This window comes from Sceloporus undulatus, chromosome 3 (assembly GCF_019175285.1).
Source record: "Sceloporus undulatus isolate JIND9_A2432 ecotype Alabama chromosome 3, SceUnd_v1.1, whole genome shotgun sequence".
Lineage (NCBI taxonomy): Eukaryota > Metazoa > Chordata > Lepidosauria > Squamata > Phrynosomatidae > Sceloporus > Sceloporus undulatus.
In genome coordinates, this window is record NC_056524.1 from 131,632,069 (window position 1) to 131,656,494 (window position 24,426).

A 24,426-nucleotide genomic window follows, 5' to 3' on the forward strand; every position below is an offset into this window, starting at 1 on the left:
TTTTATGCAATTATCATTGAGTACACACTATGAGTCAAACCACCATGAAAAAAGAGAAAGCAAAATCTATTCAGTCTGCAAACAAATAAGCAACACAAAAGCTAATAGTGCTTCATAGTTAATGCACATTGATTGCAAACCACATTTCAGTAATCTGATATATGCTTTGGTTTTTATTCTGGTTAGATAATAAATTATTGCTAGTTGCGTGAACACAAAAATGCTTGGAAGCAGATTCAAAAGAACTGTGGGAAATAACATAGAAAACAAATATGCAAGCCTAATCCATGGGCAATGTTTTAGGTATTTTTAAAGGAATAGCTAATGTCTGTGAGCATTTGGTTAAGATCATGCACCAGAATTTCTTTCTTTATGAATCATCAAAAGAAGCAAATTGTATGATAAGGAGATGGAAACCAATCCAATTTTGTCATTTCAGCCTTCATTAGAATTATAGGCTGAGCCCAGAAAGTCCCTGAGAGTTTTATTCACACTGATTCTTAAAACATGTATTCAGCCTCTTGACAGAGAGTATGACAAAGATTTTTGAATTCCTGTGGTGTGGTAGAGGCCATTATTGTTCACTTTCTAGGGCGGAAGTAGTCTACATATGTTGTTTTTATTGCCTAATAGTTATTTCAGCCTAAAAGGATTTTGTGTGAAATAGTCACAGGGTGAATTCAAACTGATGAAAAATTGAAATAGCAGTGGGGGGGGGGGTCAACAGAACTGTATCTTCAATAGACACAATTATGTTGTGTAGATGTGTATTATGTGTATCTGACATTTCTACGTGGCCTGGCTCACTGCTTGGGTGATCAGGCGCCATCTGCTTTTGTGTAGTGCTTTTATCTTTCCCCCCAGTTTCTATGTTAGCCACATCTGAGTCTGGAATAAGTTGGCCTCAACATTGTCCAACAGACCATCCCATGCTGTGCCTACTCATCCATAGGACTGATCCTGCTTTCATTTCTGAAATGCCAGTCAGTATGTTAAGAAGTTGGAGTGTAATTCTGTTCAACTAGAGTTAAGCACAAAAATGCTATTGGAATAAAATTTCTTAACTTGATCTGGATCATAACCATTAATGTTGTGGTCAGCTTTAAAACCCCATAGATTCAAAAACATTTTGGTTGGTATCCCCCCTCCCCCAATTGCCATTCTTCAATTGCAGAGTTTTTTTTTTTAATAGTAATAATGTAACTGTCTTTATTTTACTTCATGTTATCCACATTCTGCAATAGAGGTGGACATCCTGCGGTCTTTGGACCATGTTTGCCCCACTTGCCTCCTTCCTTCGTCGCCTCTTGAGTTTGCAGGATCTCAGCCTATCCTGTATTCTCAGAGTGACTGTTACGTAGCAATCTCAGTGGAGAGATATGGAGGATAGATGTAAGCTGAGATATTTTTGGGGGAAAAGATAACTGTGTAAGTGTAAGTGTGTGTGTGTGTGTGCGCACACACACACAGATTTTTTTTTTTGGTGGGGAAAGAGCTTTGTTTATATGTATGCATTTGAATCTGCACATATGTGACCTGCAGTCCTCTATCCAATACCAGGTGGAACTCTTGCAGATTAAAAAGTTGTGCATCCATGTCCAGTGAGAATGTCTCATCAATAGAGCAGGCCATTTTCAGAACCACTGGCATAACACAGCTTTCTATTAAAATATATGCAGACTTTGAGCATGGCATGTAGTGCAGAATAATTAATTGAATGAGATGTAAAACAGCTATTTTCAAAGGGCTAAATTTAGCAAAGTAAGGGAGACGAGTACATCAGTGTCAGAAACTGTATCAGTGGTATTTGCATGGCATTGTCGGGGACAACATTTGCAGAGAAATCAAAGCTGTTTGGTTAATGAAATCAATTCTCTATTGTAACAATGTAAAAATGTTGTGTCTGCTGGCAATTGGATTTGAAATCAAATGTCTATGGATTAATAAATACTGGATTCTGAGGTTGTTTTTGCAAACAATGGATTTTTGGAGGAGTGTGTGTGCATGCTGAAAATGTACATAACTAGCTAGTAAAGAGGGGTGGGCAGGAATGAGAATATTACCTCCCCAGATGATAATGGTGTTCCCCATGCAATTTTCCTTTGGTAAAACCTCTTATATATTGAGCTACCCAACTCTTCTCGCCACTCCCATTGTTGTTTCTGTCCATCCAATGAAAATTGTCTCTCTATACTCACACTAGCTACCTGTATCTATCAAGAGAAAGAGAGAGAGAGAGAGAGAGAAGTGTTCTTCCCTGTGAAAGCAGTGAAATCAGTATTGTTGTCTTTCCTAGGCATTAGCACCAAATACAATTCCAGTTTGCAACCCTGTGCTTGTTTTTACTGCAGGACCATGGTGAACTATTTAAGTCAATGCAGGTTAGGATAAAACCTCATTGCTGCTGCCTTTCTCCACCCTCTTTCCCTATGTATAAGATCCCTGGTGGCGCAGTGGTTAAATGCCTGTACAGCAGCCACTCACTCAAAACCATAAAGTTGTGAGTAGAATACCAGCAAAAGGGCTCAAGCTCGACTCAGGCTTACATCCTTCCGAGGTTGCTAAAATGCATTGTTCTAGTTTGGGGGGAGTTTTTTTTGTCTCAAGACACCCACCCACCCACACACTCTGCAAGAATAACTAGGGCCTCCTAGGGGAGTACTTTGGAACCTTCTGATCCATTCATGGGATTAGGCTAAAATGAACCACAGAGTCTTATATGTTGGGTTCCAAGCCCAGAAGTCAGTCATTGAGGGAAACTCAGCCTAATGGAGTTCCCGCAAGCAATTTGTGACCACACATCCCACTGGCTGCTTTGTTGCAGGTCCCTGTATTGAATAAAATTGTAGCTTTAATTCACAATTTCTTATCTCCAGCATTAGGATTCAGGTGGGAAGGCAATTATATTTCAAATGGTCTTTCTTTATAACAGTCATCACATGGCTGTATTTCCTTTTTCTTAGCACACATTTATAAATTATAGCCTTGGATATTTGTAGAGTGGAAATTGGGAAACCAAAAGTAAAATGAGCTAAAGTGTATGAACAACAAAATTGTGCAATAATGTTGATGGATTACACATGTTCAGTTCTCAGGTGTGTAGCATGGTTATGCTTCAATATACCCAATTTTTTTTTTAAATGGGAATAAAAAATTAAATGTTGGAGAGACATTTGGGTCATACCTTTTTCTCTGACCTGCCAGGTTTTTGGATGAAGAAAATTGTCATTTCCTGGTGGAGCCTGCTGAGAGCTGGATTCTATGATTTTTCTGGTGGTAGACCTTAGCTATGAGTCAGGATAATTCATAATTGTTATTCTGGAATTACTGCACTTAGTTGTAGTATAATGAAAAAGAAGATCAAACTTTATATTTTACATTTTTCTGAGGTTAAGTGCTCTGATACCTTTTAATGTGCCAAACCATTTGCTCATTGAAGAATGGATCTCATAAACTACTTTAGCATAAAATAAAACTCTCCTATTAGAAGCTTCCTGGAATTAATTCAGGTACCATTTTGCATTCCCCTTGGTCCCCTTTCTTTATTGAGAAGTCTGTTTGCTCTGGTTCAAAACTAAATTGGTGGTATATAAATGCCCCCTTTTGAGTTGAACAGTTAATTTTGCAGATTAGAAAGAAAGAAAGAAAGAAAATCCTTGTTCTGATGTTTCATCTCATTCCCCATGGTGCTATAGACAAATAAGAAGCATATAGCTCTTACTGACTCAAGATTATAGTACAACTTCTCAGGAGAAAATTGGCTGGCTTTCACTCACTACGTAAAAAAAATGGCCAATTAAACATGGAAGCAGCAAGAAGCCAAAGTCCTCCTGTTGTGAGATGTGAAAATTAAATTGCTCTCTGCATTTGCTCGCCCCTTTTCTCTAAGTTTAGCTCAATGTTATTTCCTAATGTTCAGCTTAATGTTCTTAAGGCTGAATGGTACTAAGACTTGTTTTCTCAGGCCTTATTCATGTTGAATAATGTTGTTTTCACCAAGATTGGGCCTGCTGTTCTTAGGTCCTCTTTAATGGTTTTTCTTGACCATAACATTTCAGATTACAGATCAAACACTGCAGGTTTAAACTAGTGTGGATGTCTAGGGGAAAAATGCCAGAAAAATGCATGAAAAAGTTTTATCTTAAGTATTCAATAAGTATAATAACAGCAATTCTCTGGCATCCAGGCAAACCGAGTATATTCAAGGCAATGTGCTTTACCAGAGGATGAAAACAGCAAGTAATATATATATATATATAATGTCTGTTTACATACAAAGTATAAAAGAAAGATTTTTATTTTTTATAAGACTGGCATTTTTTCCCTAGACCTTTTTGTTTGCCATTTTGTTCTTTTGGTTTAGGACAACACCTTTTTGCTTTTACCATTAAACTAGTGTTAAACCACATACAATATTTCAGCTTGAAACTCAGTAATTGTTTGAAGTGTGTGTGTGGGGGGGACTAGCTGCCATTGTTTCATGCTTCAAATTTAGCATATTAGGAGATCATCACAGCCAGAAATCCCGCTAGGATAAATGCGGAATTTAAATGTCAAGAACGAGTGTTATCGCACTTACCCATTCCTAGGCTGTGTAGAGCCCGTACCTCTTTACCATACCCAGACCTTTTTCAGGAACAGGAAAAGTCTGGGTTGCAGATGGGCTGCCCGGGATGGGTACGGGCTGCATACAACCTGGGAAAAGGCAAATGCAGTAACACCCGCTTTTGACTTTTAAATCCCGCATCTATTCCAGTGAGAAGTCTTGGTGAGATAATTTGTTATGTGTGTGCAGGTGCAGCAATATTCCAATGAAATGGTGGCATGTTCCTTTATTCAGAATGCAATGAAGTAACTCTATATTTGGGGCTTCATGGGTATTGGAAAGAGGGATGGCATGTGCCAGCCAAGAGATACTGTTGAAAACTTTACTGTTTACCCCTTCCACAACTAATGTCAACAATCTAATTCAAACAAAGAGCCCAGGTGGTACAGGTTAACCAGTACAGGTTAAATGCCTGTACTGCAGCCACTCACTCACAAACCAGCCAGGGCTCAGGCTAGACTCAGGCTTCCATGCTTCTGAGGTTACTAAAATGAGTGCCCAGCTTGTTGGGGGCAGTTAGATTACAGTTGAAAACCGCTTAGAGACTGCTTAGGTGGTATGAAGTGGTATATAAATGAAGCTGCTGTTGCTATTTTTTGGGGGGGGGGGAGTATAAATAATCTTTTGCCCACCAGCAAAGGGAGCTCCCCTAAATCATGTAGGAAATGTTACTCCTCTGAAAATGCAAGTAAATTTAGGAAGAATGTTCATACCTAGGATACAGCCTTGATTACTAAGGGATGGTTTTGAGAAGAGCACACACTAGCTTGACTTCATTTGCCACTCTATTTATGCCAGTCTATTTATGATTGTGACAAGACCTTGCAGAAGTAGATTAGTGCAAAGTTACGTAGTAAACAAATACCTATCATTCTATTCAGGACTCATGCTTGACTAAGATGTAGGTATGGGTAAGAATTTCATGTAATTCTTTTTTAACATCCCAAAATTTGAATTTTTGCTGTATTCAACATGAACAGCTTCACATTTTGAAAAATAGACTGTTAGGAAGAATAAAACTGAGACCTTCACCTGTCGAGTCAAAAAGTTTGAGCTCATGGCTCTTAAAATTAAAAAATTCAGCCCCGGTGTATTCAAACCATATTTAAGGGTTGTTTGTTTTTTCTTGCTCTTTTCATTTTCCCTGATATGGTCTTCTTGTTTAAAAGCTATGTGATAGACAGATATGGCATAATCTCCCCCATATTAAGAAAAGGTGTGTTTGACTTTGGCCAGTGTAAAATTGTGTTTGGTCCATTTTTGTTAAGAACTTTAAGAAAATCACAAATATTCATAAATTTGATGGAAAGAAGTTATGCTATTGTTGTTTTTTAATGTAGTCTGGCAGAAAATAAAACTGTCAAATGTATCAAAATCTATAAGCAACAACTAAAGGGTCTACATACTTCATTCCCACTTCTGTCATCTTCGTATGTGAGAGCTCCACAAACTTAGGCTTCTGATATCCTTGTCCTAAACAGAGAGGCTTGTTCGTTTGGTCATACAGACTATCTTTTGTTCAGTCTGGACCTGAAAAAAAGTATTGGACAGAGGTTTATACTTGTATTCAAGCAAATACAACTAGAAACCTCTCTGTATATTCTAGAGAGGCTTGATCTTAGATGGTGGGTCTGACTCTGGAACAAATACAGCCCTGTCCCTCTTCCAGCCATTGTTTCTACCCTGTTCAAGCATGGCACTTAATGCCCAGAATGTAGTTTTTAGCACTGAAATACTCCCTTCTTGAGAATCAATTGGGGTAAGTCTTCAGAGGAAATTGTGAGTTTGTCTATTGAAAGCAGAATACACACACACACACACACTTTTTGTCAAATCTCAAGAAGCTATTTTCAAGATTAATGTGAGACTGGCAGAATCAATTGAGATGTGACATACTGTTTTATGTACTTTCTTTGATATCAGCAATATCAGAAGGCTTTTCCCTGTGCCTCAATTTTTGTCAGGTGTCACTAAAAATTTCATAAAACCATCTCGACATCAGAAATGGAGTAAAGTTGGAATGCTTTGTGGGAGTGATAGGAGAGTATTAAAAGAGGAAACGAGGAAGCAATCTGTTTCTTTTCAGCTGCAGTCCAAATTCTGGGCAGTATATGGCACGAACAGGGAAGAAAAGTGTGGAAAGAAGCCAGCTGATTTGACCTCTTTCTCCTACTGCCATGGCAAATCTCTCCAAATCTTCCCTCCAAGCCTTTTTATTTTGGAAGCTATGCCTGTGTTTATCTGGAAGCCCATTTTGTCAGGATGTTATTTACACTAATTGCAAAACAAGAGTTTCTCTAAGGTAATGGCTGTTCTGCCATGTTTGTAAATTTCACAAACTGGCGGAACTGTTGTATTGCAAACCATTGCCAGAGATACTGCAGGGTCTAGGTTTTAAGAGGGTTTTTTTTTCCTGGAGTTTAAAATATTCTCTTCATGTTCTTGTCAGATTTGGTTATACACAACAGTGTTGAAAGTGAGGAGATATAATCTGGAACAGCAGGGGTGGCCCTTAGGTGACATATGGATCATCTGCACACCTCTTTGGGGGGATGCCAGTGTGGTCTTTGGGATCTCTGCTATCCCTTCAAGTCTCATGGAATGGCTTTAAAACCCCTATGCAGTTCTGTAGAATGCTGTTCCAGGGGCTCCCTATCCCAAAACAACTAGCCCCTCATTCTATCTGAAATTTTATGTATGTTCCCTTTTTTCGGCCAAAATAGTAATTGCAGTGATGCATTGTTGCCCTCCAGAGGAGCTAAAAACAGAGTGGTTTGTGCCTTGTGGAGTGTGCCCACCTTCTATTACAGAGTAGTGGCAAAATATTTAGCAGTAGCATCATAACATCACCACCACCCTGCAGGGCCACAGCTAGCAAGAATTTGGGGACAATTGTTCCATCACTAAGGACACTGGAACCCAATGGCTAGTCAAGCCAGGATGGATGTATCACTTCTTGCTGGGCATCACTTGCCTGGAGCCATTCACTAATTTTTGCTGTCAGTAAAATGGATTCTCCTTCTTCTTCGTTTCCCCTTATGTAATGCTGCTGCAGCTGCTGCTTCCAGCAGCCAACCAAAACGTAATCCATGCCCGACTGACTGCATTGTGGGAATGGCATTAAGTATCAAGTGAAGTTCCCAAGCACATTTAGACTTGTTGCAACAGCGTGTAAGCACTTAAGATGGATTTTGGAATGTCCTGGCCAGCAGCATAACACAACATTCTTGAACCTCATTGTTGCAGGCAGTGATAGGACACCATGAATGTATTTATTCTAAAAACTTGGACCTAGTACACAGACTCTGTCACTTCATGCTTTGTGTGATGTTTCTTGAAAGCAGCATAACCTAGTGGAGGACAAAAGTCCTGCTTGGATAACAGTTCAGTGTGAAGTGAAAAGTTTGTGACTCTCTTTCTGTCCATGTCTATTATGCTTGATAATAGAGCTGTCCTCAGATCCCTTTTTCATCAATTTGTCTACACAGTACCTAAATGTGTGCCGTCCAAATATACATGTACACATTAAATTTGTGTATACAATCAGATGTACATATTGGGAGGCAGTCAGAGTAAAGTTTTGGTGTACATATGGGGCATGGGGATAGATACAGCTGTCAGTGAACAAGACACTTACTCCCTCCATCTGCTCCTAGATGATGATATGTTGAATGCATACAGAGGAAGTGAATACTACATCCACTGTGCTTTGGGTCCATTTCCCCATCCTCCTTATTTTCTTTGTTAATTCTCCTTCCTACCCTGCTAATATCACCAGTTTGTTAGCTGTACATTGTGTCTCTTTCAGTTTTAGTGGGGGAAATGAAAGTGCAAATAAACTACACATTTTTTTATTTAGTATTTTTGAGATTTTACAAAACAAACAGATTTAATCTTCTTTCCATACATATATGTACTTTTATATCTTAGTCATTTTTTTTTACAAAAGCTTCTAAATATCAGTGCACCCCACCCCCGGAGCCATTCCTATACATTTTTAAGCATCCAGTATAACTGTCATAGATTCACCAAAGAACCCTGGGAGTAGTTGAAAATTATCTTTTAGTGATCCCATGTTCTCTGCATGTGTCTTCAATTCCCAAAGTTCCCTGGGAGGAAGGGCATGACTCTTGAACTAGTAGAAGCTTGTGATCTTGTCACCTCTGTACTGGGTATAGCTATAGCAAAGGAATAAGCAAATTCCTTTCAATTGATTTTATCGCCCCCCCCCCCCCCCGGCCCCATATTTTTAAACATGCTGGTACATTTTCACCTTATATTCTTCCTTTACTTTATTTACTCCTTCAGGTCTAGGATTCCACTGAGATCTGCTATGTGTGTGGCAATTTTTAAAAAATGCCTAATGAAGAGCACTGTTGAGCATGTCACTGACAGTAGACCTTGTTGTAGTTAATTAGCAACAAGTGTTTTATTTTTAAAGAGTTCCACCAAATGATCAATCATAGATTTTAGAGAGTTGGCTGAGATGTGAACATCATGCCACTGGAATAAAATGTGGTTTACAGGCTTAAAAGTGCTAAGATTTCCTCCCCTCTCACCCCTACACACTTGGGGATGGGAACAAGAGGGACAGACATGCTGTGTTGCAGTTATCCAACTGCACATATTCATTTAAGGGATCAGAGCAGGGAATTTCCCATGGCAGGTAGCCTGCTTATCCTGTGCATATTTTCTCTTTTCCTCTAATAGTTTTTGTGGGCTTGCCTATTAAATCCATTTCTTTACCACATAATCCATTGTGATGTTCTTGATCTTGTTGCAAGACACTGCAGTATGATTGATGGTCAGTTCTGCTTTATAGAGAAATAATCTGTAAAGAATGTTAGATGTGAAATATTGTGACCCACAGTTCTCCGAATCGTTGCATGGAGGCACAGCATTTGCACGTAGGTTCAAATGGCTTATGGGAGTTTAGCATTGTAGTATCAGGAGGTCATGGGGAGTGATCCCCCCCCAACATGTTTTAATAGACTTCAAGTGAACCAGAGGAGAGCCTCTGTTTTGATTATTGCGAGGTGCAAGACAATATTGCCACAAGTGCTCTAAAAATAAAGCCCCATTCAATTCAATGTGATTCATTTCATTCATTTCATTCATTTCATAGTATAGATATAATATATATATATATATATATGAGAGAGAACCGTGACATATTCATTTCATAAGATCTATAGATATGAGACATCATGACATATTATGAATCATGCTGGCCCCAAAACAACATAACTGAATTTCCTTTAACAACACCTGGTAAGCCCGACACGCAATTCAGTACTTGAAACACTTTGTAACCATTTCATTTATCCCAGCCTGTTGAAAGTAATTTATGTTTGATGTAAAGTACTCTCTGTGTAGTGGAACTCTTAAAAGTACTTGAAATGAACACTACCAGCAAAGCCAGATATCCAACTTTCTCAGGAATGTATGGGAGCTTTGCTCTGTGCCTTCGGAAGAAAACTCTCTTCATCCAACTGCCTAGAGCTAGATTGCCATTGCTTGGTACAAAGGGAAAAACAGTCTGTACATTCTCGAGCACATTTTAATTGAAACATATTTATTTATTTATTTCACTGCTATGCCACCTTTCTCCCAAAAAGTGACCCAGTGCCTCACACACTATACATTATTAAAACACTTGATAAAAATTAAAAAACATTAAAATTATCTAGTTAAAATAGTGTAAAATACAAAAAGATACAAAAGTAAAAATCATAATGAAAACACACACTCATAATAAAAAAATAACCACCCTGTCCTGATATAATTTAAAAACCCTGCTTAAAATACAATGTTTTGTGCTTGCCAGAAAAATGCAGAAGGAGGGGGCCACCATGGCTTCCAACGGAAGGAGTTCCAGAGGGTGAGAGCAGCCCTGAGAAGGCTCTCTCTTACCAGTTTCATCAAGAAATCTGTGATGGTGTCGGACTAAGAGAAACCTTCTCTAGGCATTTTTAGAGCTCTAGCAGTTCATATGGGGGAGATACAATTCTCTCAAATCTCTGAACCTGAAGCCATGCAAGGGTTTATAGAGCAATGACCAGCACATTTAATTATACTCAGTGTTGCAGCCATCAATTCCAGAAGATGTGCCTGGATGTGAACCAGACTAGATTTTGTTGAAGTGATGTTGGCTCTGGCTCTTTGGTGTGAATCCCAGGCTTTTAAAATTATCCAGAAATAGATATATTTGATGGATGGATGGATGGATGGATGGATAGTGTGGTAACACACTTCTAAGAACTAACAATTAATATAATGGTAGTGACATAGAATCAAGCTTTACTGAGTTTTATTTTTCAAGCAGTTCATGTAGAAAACACAACCTAAGTTATTCAGCAAATGAAGCAAAGTGTAACATATGAAAAATAAGGGTTAAGTGGCCATAAAAATAAGTAATGTAAGAGAGCAACACTCAGCTTTGAGATATTTCTCTTGCTGATATATTTCTGAGAGAGAGGGAGCCTGCAAAGAAAGAGAGATAGAGCAAAAAGAAAGCAACAGAGAGAAACACCGAACAGAGAACCACAGCCTCCCATCCTAAACCCAGGTTTTGTAGTTCAGCTGGGTTTAAAAACACTTATCTTGCACCATAGGAAAAATATTTCATTTCTGAATAGTGCCCTGGTTGGTCCAAAAAGGAGCAACCCAGATCCTTTCTTAAAACGGTTCAGGTAGAAGAATGCCAGCAAGTTTAGTTATTTAATAGGTTGCTTTCAGTAGAGGTGCCCCTGTTGGAATTGAAACTGAACACACATAAGTGAATGAAGCCAGCCTTGAGGATTTGTTTAGTCCACAAACATTGCTCTAAAAATCAAAGTCAGATTTCTGCTGGCATCTGGGGACTGAATCAAGGAGGCTGTGGGAGGCACCAAATTAATTTTGCATCGGCATTCTGGATGCTGGAGATAATTTGTTTTGACACTTGGTTAGGGTTAGACTGCAACAAGCGGGAGTGATCTGAGTGGACATTGTTGGAGCCAAATTAATAGACTTACTATTGTAATTTTCTGCCTGGAGGACAACGGAGGACTTTCAAATGTTCTGCACACAACAATTGGGGATACGACTAACAAGTCTGCAGGATTGGGGAGGATGAGAGGATTAAGGAGTATGACAAATTGCACCTAAGGGGGAATCGTCTGTAGCCAGTAGCTCTATGGTAATGTGGTAGACCAGGCAAATTGGCAATGCTACTGATCTTTACACATGCATGTCTTCAAATTAAAGTGTGTCAAAGTCAGTGGGATGCAACTGTGGAGGGAAACTGTCACAGCTGCTTGTCATAACCTCACAAATCACTTATGCTATTGTTTTAAGTATTTTAACAATCAAGTATGCAAGCATCACTAGACAGTAGGCATGTTATTAAATAATCTTACCCTGACTCTTATAGCCAACTAAATGAGATCTTAAGAAGGAACTTTAAAATGCAATAGCGCTATTTGGAATCTCCGGAAAGATAATCCATTTCTCTGTAGAAACCAGTTCTGAACATTCTGTCCGCACTCTGCTGGACCAAACGCTGAACTCTGGGCAGGGTCATGGAGTAAGGGTTTGGCGCTTTTGCCGATTTTAGAGAAACGAGGGAGTGGATTCTTGGGAAGGGCAATGAAATAATATCTATTACTAATGTCGGAAGGCCCCAGACCGGAAATCTCTAGGGTGGCAGTGTCTCCGTGGATCTTGCCGCATGGCAGGACTGTCATCCCTCGGGTCCGCTAGGCTTACTTTAGCACGGTAACTAAATACAGTCGAGTTTCTTTTAACTCTCCTCAATGCTTCTCTTTCTTGTTAGCTTCGTGTGACTCTACCTTTAGGCCCACTGTTTTCTCAGGGTGTCCTTAGGGTCGGACATCCTTTATAACTGTTTTACAAGCAGATACGACCGGCTGTCCGGTCTTACTCACAGCCTTCGCTCTCACGGCTCGTGGCGTTAAACGGTAGCGCAGAGCCTTCTGGAACCATCTTGGTCCTAGTGAGGAGCATGACCTGTCCTGTCACTAATGACTATATAGGTCTCGACTCTAGCCCTCGTCACACTGTGCGATCTCCACGAGACCCCCCCCCATGGAACAGTAACGATGAAGGTGCAAGGGGAAATAACAAACTGACCAAAATGCCTTCACATCATTTAGTGACAAAAAGTGGACATTCTTGACCAGTAAGACCATTGCAGACCCTGCAACAGAAATTTTGTGAGGTCGGGATGAACTTGGAACACAATTCATAGAATCATAGAAGTGTGGAAGAGACCACAAGGGCCATCCAGTCCAACTCCCTGCCATGTAGGAAATCTCAATGAAAGCATATCTGGCAGATGGCCATCCAGTCTCTGTTTAAGGGCCTCCAAGGAGGGAGACTCCACCACACTCCAAGTTCAACTCACTGTTGAACAGCCCTTACTGTCAGGAAGTTCCTCCTAATGTTTAGGTGGAATCTCTTTTCCTGTAGCTTGTATCCATTGTTCCTGGTCCTAGTCTCTGGAACAACAGAAAACAAGCTTGCTCCCTCCACAATATGACATCCCTTTAAGTATTTAAACAGGGCTGTCATATCACCTCTTAACCTTCTCTTCTCTACGTTAAACATCCCCTGCTCCCTAAGTTGTTCCTCATAGTGCATGGTTTCCAGACCCTTCACCATTTTAGTCGCCCTCCTTTGGACATGCTCCAGTTTCTCCACAGTCTTTTTGAATTGTGGTGCCCAGAACTGGACATAGTATTCCAGGTGGGGCCTCACCAAAGCAGAATAGAGTGGCACAATTACTTCCCTTGTTCTTGAGTATCCACTCTCGTCTCCCTTGTGCAAATGAATGACTACTGTGTTTTTTTTACCTCTAGAGAAAACAGCAAAATCTGTTGTCAAAATATTTCACCTACTTTTCAAGCTGAGTACCCCATACCTCATCAATAGAGACTGTAGGAGAAAGGCAAAGGAGCCCTATCACAAATCCCAACACAAAGAAATTTAATGAGAGAGAAGATGTGAACTGATTGGTCTCATCCTCTCCCCTGTGTTCTTGTGCACATTTACACAAAGTACAGGGCTGAATATCTGCAATGGGGAGCTGATTCTGCTCATGCAGCTCCCTTGGAAATCAGGGAGCCTTCCTCAGTACAGAAAGCTCCCTAATTCAGACATTACTTATCCATGCTTTGCAATAATGATCTAATAGAGTATGTGGTCAGAAGGCTCCACACAGTTTCCCCCATGCACTTCTAGTTATGTGTAATTTCTGGGGGAAGGACTATAGGATTTGTTTCTGAGAGTTCATGTGACTCTCATGAATTTTCATAGAGCTGTTATGCACATATGCAACCCATGACATTTGCTTCTCTCATTAAAGGCCTTATAATTCTATGTGTAATTTGATATATAAATATGCAGTGCTTTTGGTCTTTAACATATTAGGTAGATATTAAAATATGTATGTTGTCTCTATTTCCTTGTTACCTCTAGTAGATCAAATCACAAATTTCAAACTGCTCAGCATTGAGGCTTATTGACACAGAGACAGATCTATTTAACCATTGTTATCCCTTCAGTCTCTCCATTATAAGCATCACAGCTTGGGGACTATGAAGGATATTTTATTTTTATCCTCAGACAGGGCTCCGTTGTCTCTTCAAATCAGTGTATACCTAGTATGCTAGCAAATACTTATTTCCAAAAAAGGGAAGAAAATGGCACTCTGTATGCAGGCAGCATTGCCCTCAGATAGCAATGCTAGGTTAAAACATTGGATTTTGAGAATGAGCAAGTTTGAGAGTGGGTCAAGAATGTTGTGGCCATTCAGAATATACTTTTGTAGTTAGGCATCAGGAAAGTTTAGGGAACATAAAGTCCTTTTGGTAGACCTCTACTGACCTTCACTTGTATAACCAGCCTGTGCCTCAAGATCCCTGTGTAAGGTGGTCTGAAAGGCCAAACATGGATGAGCTAACTTGACAATATTTACTTCAGGACATATTATCAGAATTTTGAAAACTGGTTGTTAGAAGTCATTATGTTTACAGTTCAAAGTCCTCCAGCCCAATGGGTATTTCCTCTTATGGTTACAAAGAAAAAAGATGCTTCCTTCTTCCAAAGTAACAGGAACAGTTAGTTTGTGTTGCTAAAATGTTTGAACAGTGTTTGCTGTGCTATGGGACAAAACAGTTAAGATTTCCATACCTGCCTGCATCACTGCTAAAACATCCCTGAATCATCACTCAAAGGGGGAGGAAGCACATGTGTCTGGAAGCCAGGCACACTTCCCCAATCTTCAGGGAATCGTTGCTCCCTCCTTTACGTCCTTAAATTGTTCCTGGGAAGTGTATTTCCTATGAACGCAAACTTTGTGTTCATAGGAAATCTGCTCCTCTTGCAATGTTAAGGAGGAAGCGACGATTCCCTGAAGATTGAGGAAGTGTGCCTTGCTTCCAGACACATGTGCTTCCACCACCTTTGAGCGACGTTTCAGAGACATTGTAGCAGTGATGAAGGCAGGTTTGGAAACCTTCAAATTCTTTCATCCACTTTCTACTTACTTCAATGCCCACAGAAGAGCATAAGATTCAGAACCTGAATCATGCTTCTCTTCTGTCTCTTAGTTAGGCCACATCCCTGCAACTAGAGAGCTTACTTGACTTTGTAACTACAAAATTGTTGCAATTACAGGGCAAAATGAGTGAAAATATCCTTTGTTAATTTATGACTGTGTTCTAACATAGTAATGTCTTTGTAACTGGGAAACAGGACTAATTACTAGCAAGTAGCCAATTGTAACTCCAGTAGTTACTTCTGCGTCTCCAGTTTAAGTAGCACTATGAAGATGCTGATACATTTTAAAGTAGATACCAAAGGCAATATTTGGTTGATGGATGAGCATAAGCTAAAAGATAATGTATGCATTTTTCTTCTTCAGTGAATTGTTCTTTGTCCAAGCAAAAGCTCAACAAAAAAGCAGGGTAAAAAGCCAAAAATAACAATTACAAGCACATTCATCACTCTGTCTGTAGACATGTTGTTGTTATTTTTTAGTGCTGTGTTGACTGAAGGTCATGTTGTTTATGCTTTTCTGCTTGTGGGCCAGCAAGCAGTTTATTAATCCCATTAGCTACCCTTTCTGTTGACTGAAAAATACTGATGTAATTATCAATAATTTCTAGCATATACTTAAGCTGTCACAGCTACTCTTACCTTGCAAGTAAATCAGAAGGGCCTTCCGTTGAATCCCATTTTAAAGGTAGAAACTCTGTTCTATGAGAAATTGCTCAAGGTAATTTCAACAACTGCTTAGTGAAAATAGTAAAAAAAAAATATAATAATCTTAATGTGTGCTTGGAACACCATAATTAATATTCTCAAAGTAATTATTTTCCTGACTCATAATTAATTTGAAAATGCATGTTTAGAGTCTACAAGCTTCAAAATATGGCCAGGTCTCTGAGCATCAGTTATGAGAAATGCTGTGGCACTGGACTGACCTCACAAAGAACTGATATAGATCCCATCAATATGCAGAGAGAATACAAAGTATTTGGGCAGTTAAATTTTAAGAAGAATGATAACCACACATTCTCTACCACTGGTCTAAGTGCTGGAGCCCTAGGGGTGTCACAAGAGGATGTGTGTGGGGGGGTACAGGTTGCATGAGATGACACCTTAAGAATGGATGACACCCTTGCTCCCCAAGCATCTGCCTTTGAGTTGAAATGGGTGGTGGTGACCCCCTGCATCCCTTTAAAATGCTAAGGAGATGTGTGAGTGGGGATCAGTGGATGCAGGCAGTAAGATGTAATGTCTTTTAAGAAAGTTTTAAAATAATATAATTTAAAAAATAAGATATATAATATATATCTCCTTTCTCTTCCTACTGAACTCCTGGTGTGGCATGGGGGTGGGCGTGACAACATGGGTTATTCTAGTGGGTGAATCTAATCCTAATGATGCCAATGCTGTAGCTCATGTTGGCTTGGGAGGCAGAAAGGGGGCCTATTTGACATCCTTATTACTTACCCATCCTGGTATCTTTGACTGATCAGAACTACTTCCCCATGGTGCTGCAGGCCTGAGCATGCTGCAGAACACCAGGCCCTGAAGTAATCTTCAGCTGAAAAAGTGAAAGGGCCTTTCCATAGTGCAGTTGCCAAATTACATGAGATGAAGAAGAGACAATGCAAGTCCTTTATTCCCTGCCCTTCAGGCCTAGGCTTTTTGAGAGTTTTTAAGATCCAGTGCGTACTTGTAATATCATTAGTGTGTATCCCAAGGTCTTCTCTTTGACCCATTCCATTTGACCAAAGCAGAAGAAACCAGAATAGTACCATGGATATTCTCTGTTTCCCATGTGACTGTATGTACAAACAAAAACCCCAAAACAAATGAAGATCACGCAGACCTAGAATATTTTAATTTGGTTGTGGAAGTTTGGATTGTATGATACCTTATAGGTATTGTAAATGGAAAGGTTGTTCATAAACACTTGTACATACAGTCACATGGGAAACAGAGAATATCCAATATAGAAAGGGAATTTTCCATGTCCGTGTGGTAAATAAACATTAGATAATTGGGCTTTAGATAGATGGTGTCTACATTGGCCACTCAACACTTACAGTCACTTGAGGCATGTGCCCAGGTAGAATGCAACGCATATAGCATGTTATCCATTTTGGCTAGGCAATGTGTGAAATCTGCCATTGACAACTATCAAGTGTAGAACATTTCCAGACCTTTATTTAAATGTGCATCATCTCCAATGCTGGAGCAGAAGCTTGCAAGCACTACATGGGAGGTTGCTAATAAAAGAGTCATAATTTAAACAGTTTCCACACATGTTCCCAGGAGCCACAATGCCGCATACCTATCACACACAACAGATAGGATTGGTCAAATACATTGCTTTCCTGCCTTGGACTAGTAAAGATCTCACACCATTTCTTGCTTGATGATCTTGTGCCACTCAACAATTATTAGTCTAAACTACCTCAGACATTTGTTGTCAGGATAAAGATGGAAATTGTTTTCAATCTTGGAATATATGCAGAATTTAATTATGGTGATAAACAAATATTTGAAAAAGCACAATTGTCTTACATAAAGTTATTTTTAGGGCAGGGTATATCTCCCTAGCAATATAAAACAGTCAGCTGTGCATTAAATAATCACTATGCAGTACTGCCTTACTGTGTGAACATACTACAGTACATGCATGTGCAATACCAACAGGAGAAAAATCATCAAGCATGGCAATCCTTTTAATAGAGTCTAAATATTAAAATAACGATACCTTCTTGCCTATATGCTTCTACCTTCTAAATGATCATCAGATCAAACAAACTGTATTAACAACCTACCACTCTTCATGGTCACTTAGAAGAAAGTATGGTGGAGTTAAATGGAGCTGGTTTCCAGGATTTTATGTTACAGGACAGTCTTATGCATGTTTATTTAGAAATTCATGGGAAGCTGCTACTAGTTTCTGTGTCAGTGGGATAGTGAATACAATCCACGTTTTTGACTGAACTGAAAGGAGCTATCCATGTTTTGGGGGTAGTACTGAGGATCTTGTTTCGGTTCTTTAAAGTTTAGACTAAAACCTGGATTGCCCATTCTATTAATGTGGAACTGCTACGGGTTATTGAAAGAGTTTCAGAGCGTTCTCACAGTTTCAGTTCATTTCAGTGATGATTGAAAAGTCATGATTAAATACTCTTTTGCAGAAATCCTGTGCAGTGCATATAGTACAGCATTATATATTAGAGCAGCATCTATAAGGCATACAGAAGAAGCCTACAAAAATTATATGGATGTTAGGAGATGCAAACACTGTCTAGCATTAGGAGAATTTGTTCAAACAACATGGTTTTTTTTTTAATCTAGCATCCAGTCAAGACAGTCAAAATAAACCACTCTAGGTAACACACAAATTGTTCTAATTGTTGTCTAAACGTAGGCACTGATTGCTTTTCTGAATTAGAGGAAACTTAATACAAACATTTCTCTTTTGTCTGAGCCATGTTGTACCTCCTTTCCCAACTTGTTTTGGTAATACACGGTAGGATTGTGAAGCATGAATGAAAAAACCTTACTGTGAGCTGTGTGAAAGCATGACACATTTTTCATCCATTCATTTCTTAACTGAATGACAAGTTGAGCTCTTTTTCAGCACATTTTTCCACTCACCAGAACAGTTTAAAAGGGGGGTGTCACTGTTTTCATAGTTACAGAAAAGAACAATCCGTTTAGGTTATTCCCAAATAAGTATTCCATCTTTCCACCCTGTACAACCTGATTTCACCTGACAATGGAGATTAAGCAAGGCCAGGCATGGTCAATATCTGGATAGAAGGTTGTCAGTGACCATCAGGGATCTCTATGTAGGGCCTGGAAAGAATCCTGTTTGAATCTCAGGAGAACCCCTGCCAATCAGAGTTCATAATATAGGGATAGACAGACCAAAGGTCTGACTAAGTAGAAAACAGTTTCCTGATTTCCTACAGAATTTGCAGGCTGCTTTTTCTGAAGTGAAAAACAGTCAAAGCTTTCTAAGAATGACCACAGGACTTTCTACTCGTGGTGTGAAGTATGGTTTAACTATTTGTGTTTTAAACATGCAAACAAGAAGTTAAACATTGGATCAGTAAGTTGCTTCCAATGTCAAATTTCTTCCATGCACTTCTTGTGCATCAAAGTAGTTGTATGCGTTCCCCCCTCCCCCCACCGCTTCTAAAGAGGAATATGTGATGGTGCATTTGGTTTTCATCTTAAGAAAGAGAAAGAAAGAGAAAGAAAGAAAGTTAAATTAGTTACAGAGCTTTAGGGGCATAAGCTGGGTTATTTGTGTCACAGGTGCAAACCAATAGGTCAAAAGTAATTCTTTGCTACTTCATTCTAAGCTATTTCTGTATTCTCTAGGGAAGAGTGAGAAATATCTCTATTGAATATTTTTATATGGATTTACCAAGTTCACACTGGGACCTGATTGTGGATGTGAACACAATTTGTGATGGGAAATCAGTATATTTCTGAGTTGGTGATGTGTTCTTTATGTTCTTCAGCCAAGTTGTATCCAGTCTGAAATATGCACAAACATGTAATAGTTAACAGATGCATATGGATTAAAATGCTTACATGGGGGGGGGGAATGCACACAAAGATATGCATATTTGAAAACTGCATTAAAATACTTGTGGGTTTTTATACAGGTTGCATGGAACTGGGGTGGAAAGAGGTTGGAGACAGAAACATGAGAACCACAGTGAAATTGATCTCGACAGTAGATATGCCCAAGCCAATTTTTCTTATATTCAAACCAAGTGAATTTTAATAAATTTTGATCCAAAATAAACCGAATTTCTCTCCTGACCTTTTTTTTAAAAAAAGATTTGCCTGTGCTTACTGTCCCTAGTAAGTGAAATATATCAGAACCAGCCTAAACGGGCGGGGGGGGGGGGGGAGAATAGTTGAAGGCTTTCACGGCCAGCATCCATAATTTTTTGTGGGTTTCTCAGGCTATGTAGCTGTGTTCTGGAAGAGTTTATTCCTGATGTTTCGCATGTCAGCCACAGATGCCGGCAAAACATCAGGAATAAACTCTTCCAGAACACAGCTACATAGCACAAAAAACCCACAAAAATACTAGGAAAAAATACAGTATATTCATTTTGATGACATGAGACTTTGTTATCAAACCACTCCCATTCTTCATAAAATGTTATATTTCTGATCACTCAATGCCAGATATTTAGGAAATCTATTTATGGTTCACCTGCTTTTTAATAAATACTGTTTCCACTTATGTTGTAAGACAACTATAGTGTAACAAGAAAGTCCAGTTAGCTGGAGAAGGGGGTACTTCCTTATCGGATAAAGGTCTGTAACATCACCTTCACCTTTGCCTTATGGCTCATTCACACAGGACTGACCTTAAGTAATGAGTCCTACCTTGTGCTTGCATGGGTCATTTGGGATAGTGAGTTTAGTGCTTTGGACATACATTTCATTTTAGTTCTCAGGTAGAATCTTGGGTCCTCCCCCTCTAAAAAAAAGTCAAATGTTTTCTCATTGGTTAATGAAGAAATGGTCCAATCTTTTAATTTTATTTTTATTTTCATTTCTATTTTGTCAGAACTGGATAAAAACTGCAAGCACAGATGCCCTTCTGTGGGAATGAAGCCTCCAAATATCAGAGAAATATATGAAGGTGGCCTTTAATGTTTGAGGGCTGCTTTTATTCAAGATGGCTCATCATGTATGTGTATGTATTTTAATGTATATCCAACCTTTTCCCCCCAAAAAGCACCCAAATAGAGAACAATAATAAGATATATGTTAAGAACAAAACAGAAAAATGTGAGTTCAAAACAATGCAATAAAAATATAGCCAGTAGTTTGATCCCTCTTCATTCTCAGTTTAGTTTATATAGCAAAGACCTGTTCAAATAGCAAATGTCTTGGCAAAAGAAGAAAGCAGAAGGTGATGTTTCTGTGGGTGTTTTTTTCTTGGGGGGGGGTGTCAAGGCTTAAACATGAAGTCATAGTGCCCTTATCTTAGTTTTCCAAAGGATTTTAGAGTAACAGGAGAAAGGTTTAAGCAAGTTATGAACAATGAGACACACATTGAGGTTCCCTACACCCACTTTTCTGATCAACATCAACATCACATAAAGGTAATGACGGTTCCTTGAGAAAATGAAGTCTAAAGTATGCACTGTATAGTATAGTACAGTGTAAACTATAGTTCAGATTTTTTAAAAAAATAATTATTTAAAGTTATTTTAAAAGTTGTCCTACCCACCTCCCCACCCAACCTTTTGGTTCTGTGGGTAGTTTGTGTCTTCTTTGATGTATGCCTATCACACACATACATGATGGAGATGATCCTTTCCTCCTCCATCCTGCTAATGCATCCCCTGCTCCTATGTGACAAATCCAACCCAGCTGTCAGAATCCATTCTCTGGTAGAACAGGTGGAGGATATATGTTGTGACCCAACCAGGGATAGAATGGCTTAGTCCAGATTCCTTGATCACAGTTCTTGTGCTCTTCAACCAGAGTTCAAGGTGAGTGCATTACAGAGGAGCTGCTGAGAACAGAGCTTGATATGGATATAAACCCACAAGAACAGCGGTTCTCAACCTGTGGGTCGCCACCCCTTTGGGGGTCGAATGACACTTTCACAAGGCTCACCTAAGACCATAGGAAAACATACATTTCAGATGGTCTTAGGAACCGAGACACCACAATTTTGGGGATCACTGCAACATGAGGAAGTATATTAAAAGGTTGGGCCATTAGGAAGGTTGAGAACCACTGCACTAGAAAGACATCTCCCCCTTCTCAACGATACTGAACCCATCTTTTGGCATCAGAAAGACCCTAAATGCCTTGGTTGCTGTTGCTCAAGACCAGTCTACTGTATCTGTACAAAGCACAGACAGAGATGATTTTCTGTCACTGCTACTTAAGCGTCTGTGCCAAACAATGTGATTAGAGAATGCACTATAGTCATTCCTTGATTAGAAACTAGAACCATCCACCACAGAAGTATACCCTCTACTGTCCCCTTCCCCAGGCTGACTTTGTCTTGTTGCGTAGGCCCTGTGTATGGTAGATTGGAATTATGTCAAATACAAAACTGACAATAACTACTCTACAGAAATTTCAGAATAGCCCAGTACATTTCAGAATATCTTGGACCAAAAAACTCAAAACAAAACAAAAGCAAAAAACAAAAGAAATATCCTCTTCACTTCAGTAGTGGTCTAATACGTCTTAAGCAAACTCAGATTGGGATTAAGGTTTTATCCAAAATGGATACAGATAGCTCCATGTTTCATCATATTAAAAAAAAAAAAAACTTTTTTAGCTGCCTGAGAAATACTGGTATGACCTTAAGACTAGGCTGTGGACACCAATGAATGATTAAACAGCTTGAGTCCAACACTAAAAGAGATGTTCATGCTCAATAATATCATGCAACACAAATGCAAACAGTATAGCTTCAAATTACAAGTGGGTCAATTGCATTTTTCAGCATTAATTCCCAAAAAATAAGTTCCCTTCTCGATATCTTTCACAAGGCAAAGTTTTGGCTAGAGCCTCTGTTACCTGAGAAGCTACATATATTAGGACATTGTGTTGTTGTTTTCTTTTTTATTTATGTTTAGGTTTTGTTTATGTGGAATGTATAGTTTTCTCAACATGGGAGAGCATGGCATACCCAAATGAAACATACCTGCCTTGAGGACTTTTGCTAGTGACCCTTAGAATGTATTTCAGTCTGGAGTGTATCTTAATTGTATCAGTACAGCAGAAAAAGGAAGTGACCATCAAGGAATGAAAGCAAATGTACAAGCTGTTTTGTCTGTATCTCTGATGTAATACATAAATACAGGAAACACACATTTTATGATCATGTTGTCTTTACATCCTTTTACTGGGGTAAAAGGCCTGGCGTAAAAACCCTGGTAGCTCAGTGGTTAAATGCCTGTACTGCAGCCACTCACTCACAAACCATAAGGTTGCAAGTTCAATACCAGTGAAGGGCTCGAGCTCGACTCAAGCTTGCATCCTTCCGAGGTCGCTAAAATAAGTACCCAAATTGTTGGGGGCAATTAGCTTACACTTTGTAAACCGCTTAGGGAGTGCTTAAGTGCACTGATAAATGGTATAGAAATGTACTTGCTATTGCTATTGCTAGTAGGCAAGCACTATTGTGGGTGGAAGGGATACATAATGGGAGTTCTCTGGGAATCAAAGTTTCATAGTAGCACACATAAATGTGCTTTAAAGTCTAAGAAACAATTCTGAACTGTTTCTAGCTGCAAGTGCTGGTACACACAGAGGGGAATGGTGACTGTTTATGTACCCAAAGACTGACCAACCAGTTCAGCTCAGGCCAGATCACAGGATAGACATCCATACCCTTGTTGTCTCCAAACTCCAAAATCTTTTCCTGTGTTCAGAACTTCATTGCACAGTTGGGACAAATATTGGGTGATGGTGGTACAGGCCAAACAATACTTGCCACAGATTAAATTAGCAGGCATGGTATCAATCTACCTTCATATGTCCAGCAGAAAATTTTTATATGTCTACTCAACAGTAACAGTCATTGCACACAATGAAATATGTACTGTGGAAATTGTACACAACTTTAGCAACTGCTGATTACTTGTATTTTTTTTTAATATGGATTATTTAATGTATTTTCTAAAATACTATACAGTGTTAGCCATTTGGTCTGAAAGGTTCAAATACAATTACTATTCAGCAGCAATTATTCTGCATAGTTAGCAGGCATAGTCATGCAATATTGTGTGAATGATGTGGACACTATGGACTCATAAGAATGTGATTTGAACATGATGCATAAATAATAGGAATCCATTTGAGGAGAAAGTATTCCTCCAGTCTATTGGCATGATTTTGCTGTGCTTTTGCTAAACGTGTGAACATATTCACAGTGCTGGCTAATAATGCACTTTCTGAAATACTCCTGCACCAAGCAAAAGCTGCATAATTCAGCTATTTATTCTCTCAGTCTCGTTGCTATGTATTTACCATGTATGTTCTTTAGATCCCCTCCCAAAAAATTGATTCTATGCATTTATCTTAGATACTTTGTCTGTGCTATACTGACTATTCTGTTTACTGGAAATTCACTGAGTACCTGTACAGCAAAATGTTTCAGTATAATCAGTGCTGGATAATGAAAGGCAGGCTTGCAAATACCTTATTGCCTTTTGTGAGTAAGAATTGCTTCCAGGTGACAGTAAAGGGAAGCTTTACAAGAATGGTGCTTCTAATAT

The 24,426-nt window shown here is 39.1% G+C and overlaps 1 protein-coding gene across 7 annotated transcripts in view; it reads left to right on the forward strand.

The window, feature by feature from the left end:
* The window catches only part of PCDH9 (protocadherin 9), a 1,031,874-nt gene that overhangs the window by 43,388 nt on the left and 964,060 nt on the right, over nt 1–24,426 (forward strand). The window contains exon 3 of one of the 7 annotated variants that reach the window (XM_042458684.1): nt 20,742–23,137. The exons of the other annotated variants lie outside the window; for them this stretch is intronic. Within the exon in view, the coding sequence (XP_042314618.1) occupies nt 20,742–20,786 (45 nt within the window). The 3' untranslated portion in view covers nt 20,787–23,137. Of the gene's footprint in view, nt 1–20,741; nt 23,138–24,426 lie in introns of those variants that run through there. 7 annotated transcript variants of the gene reach the window in all.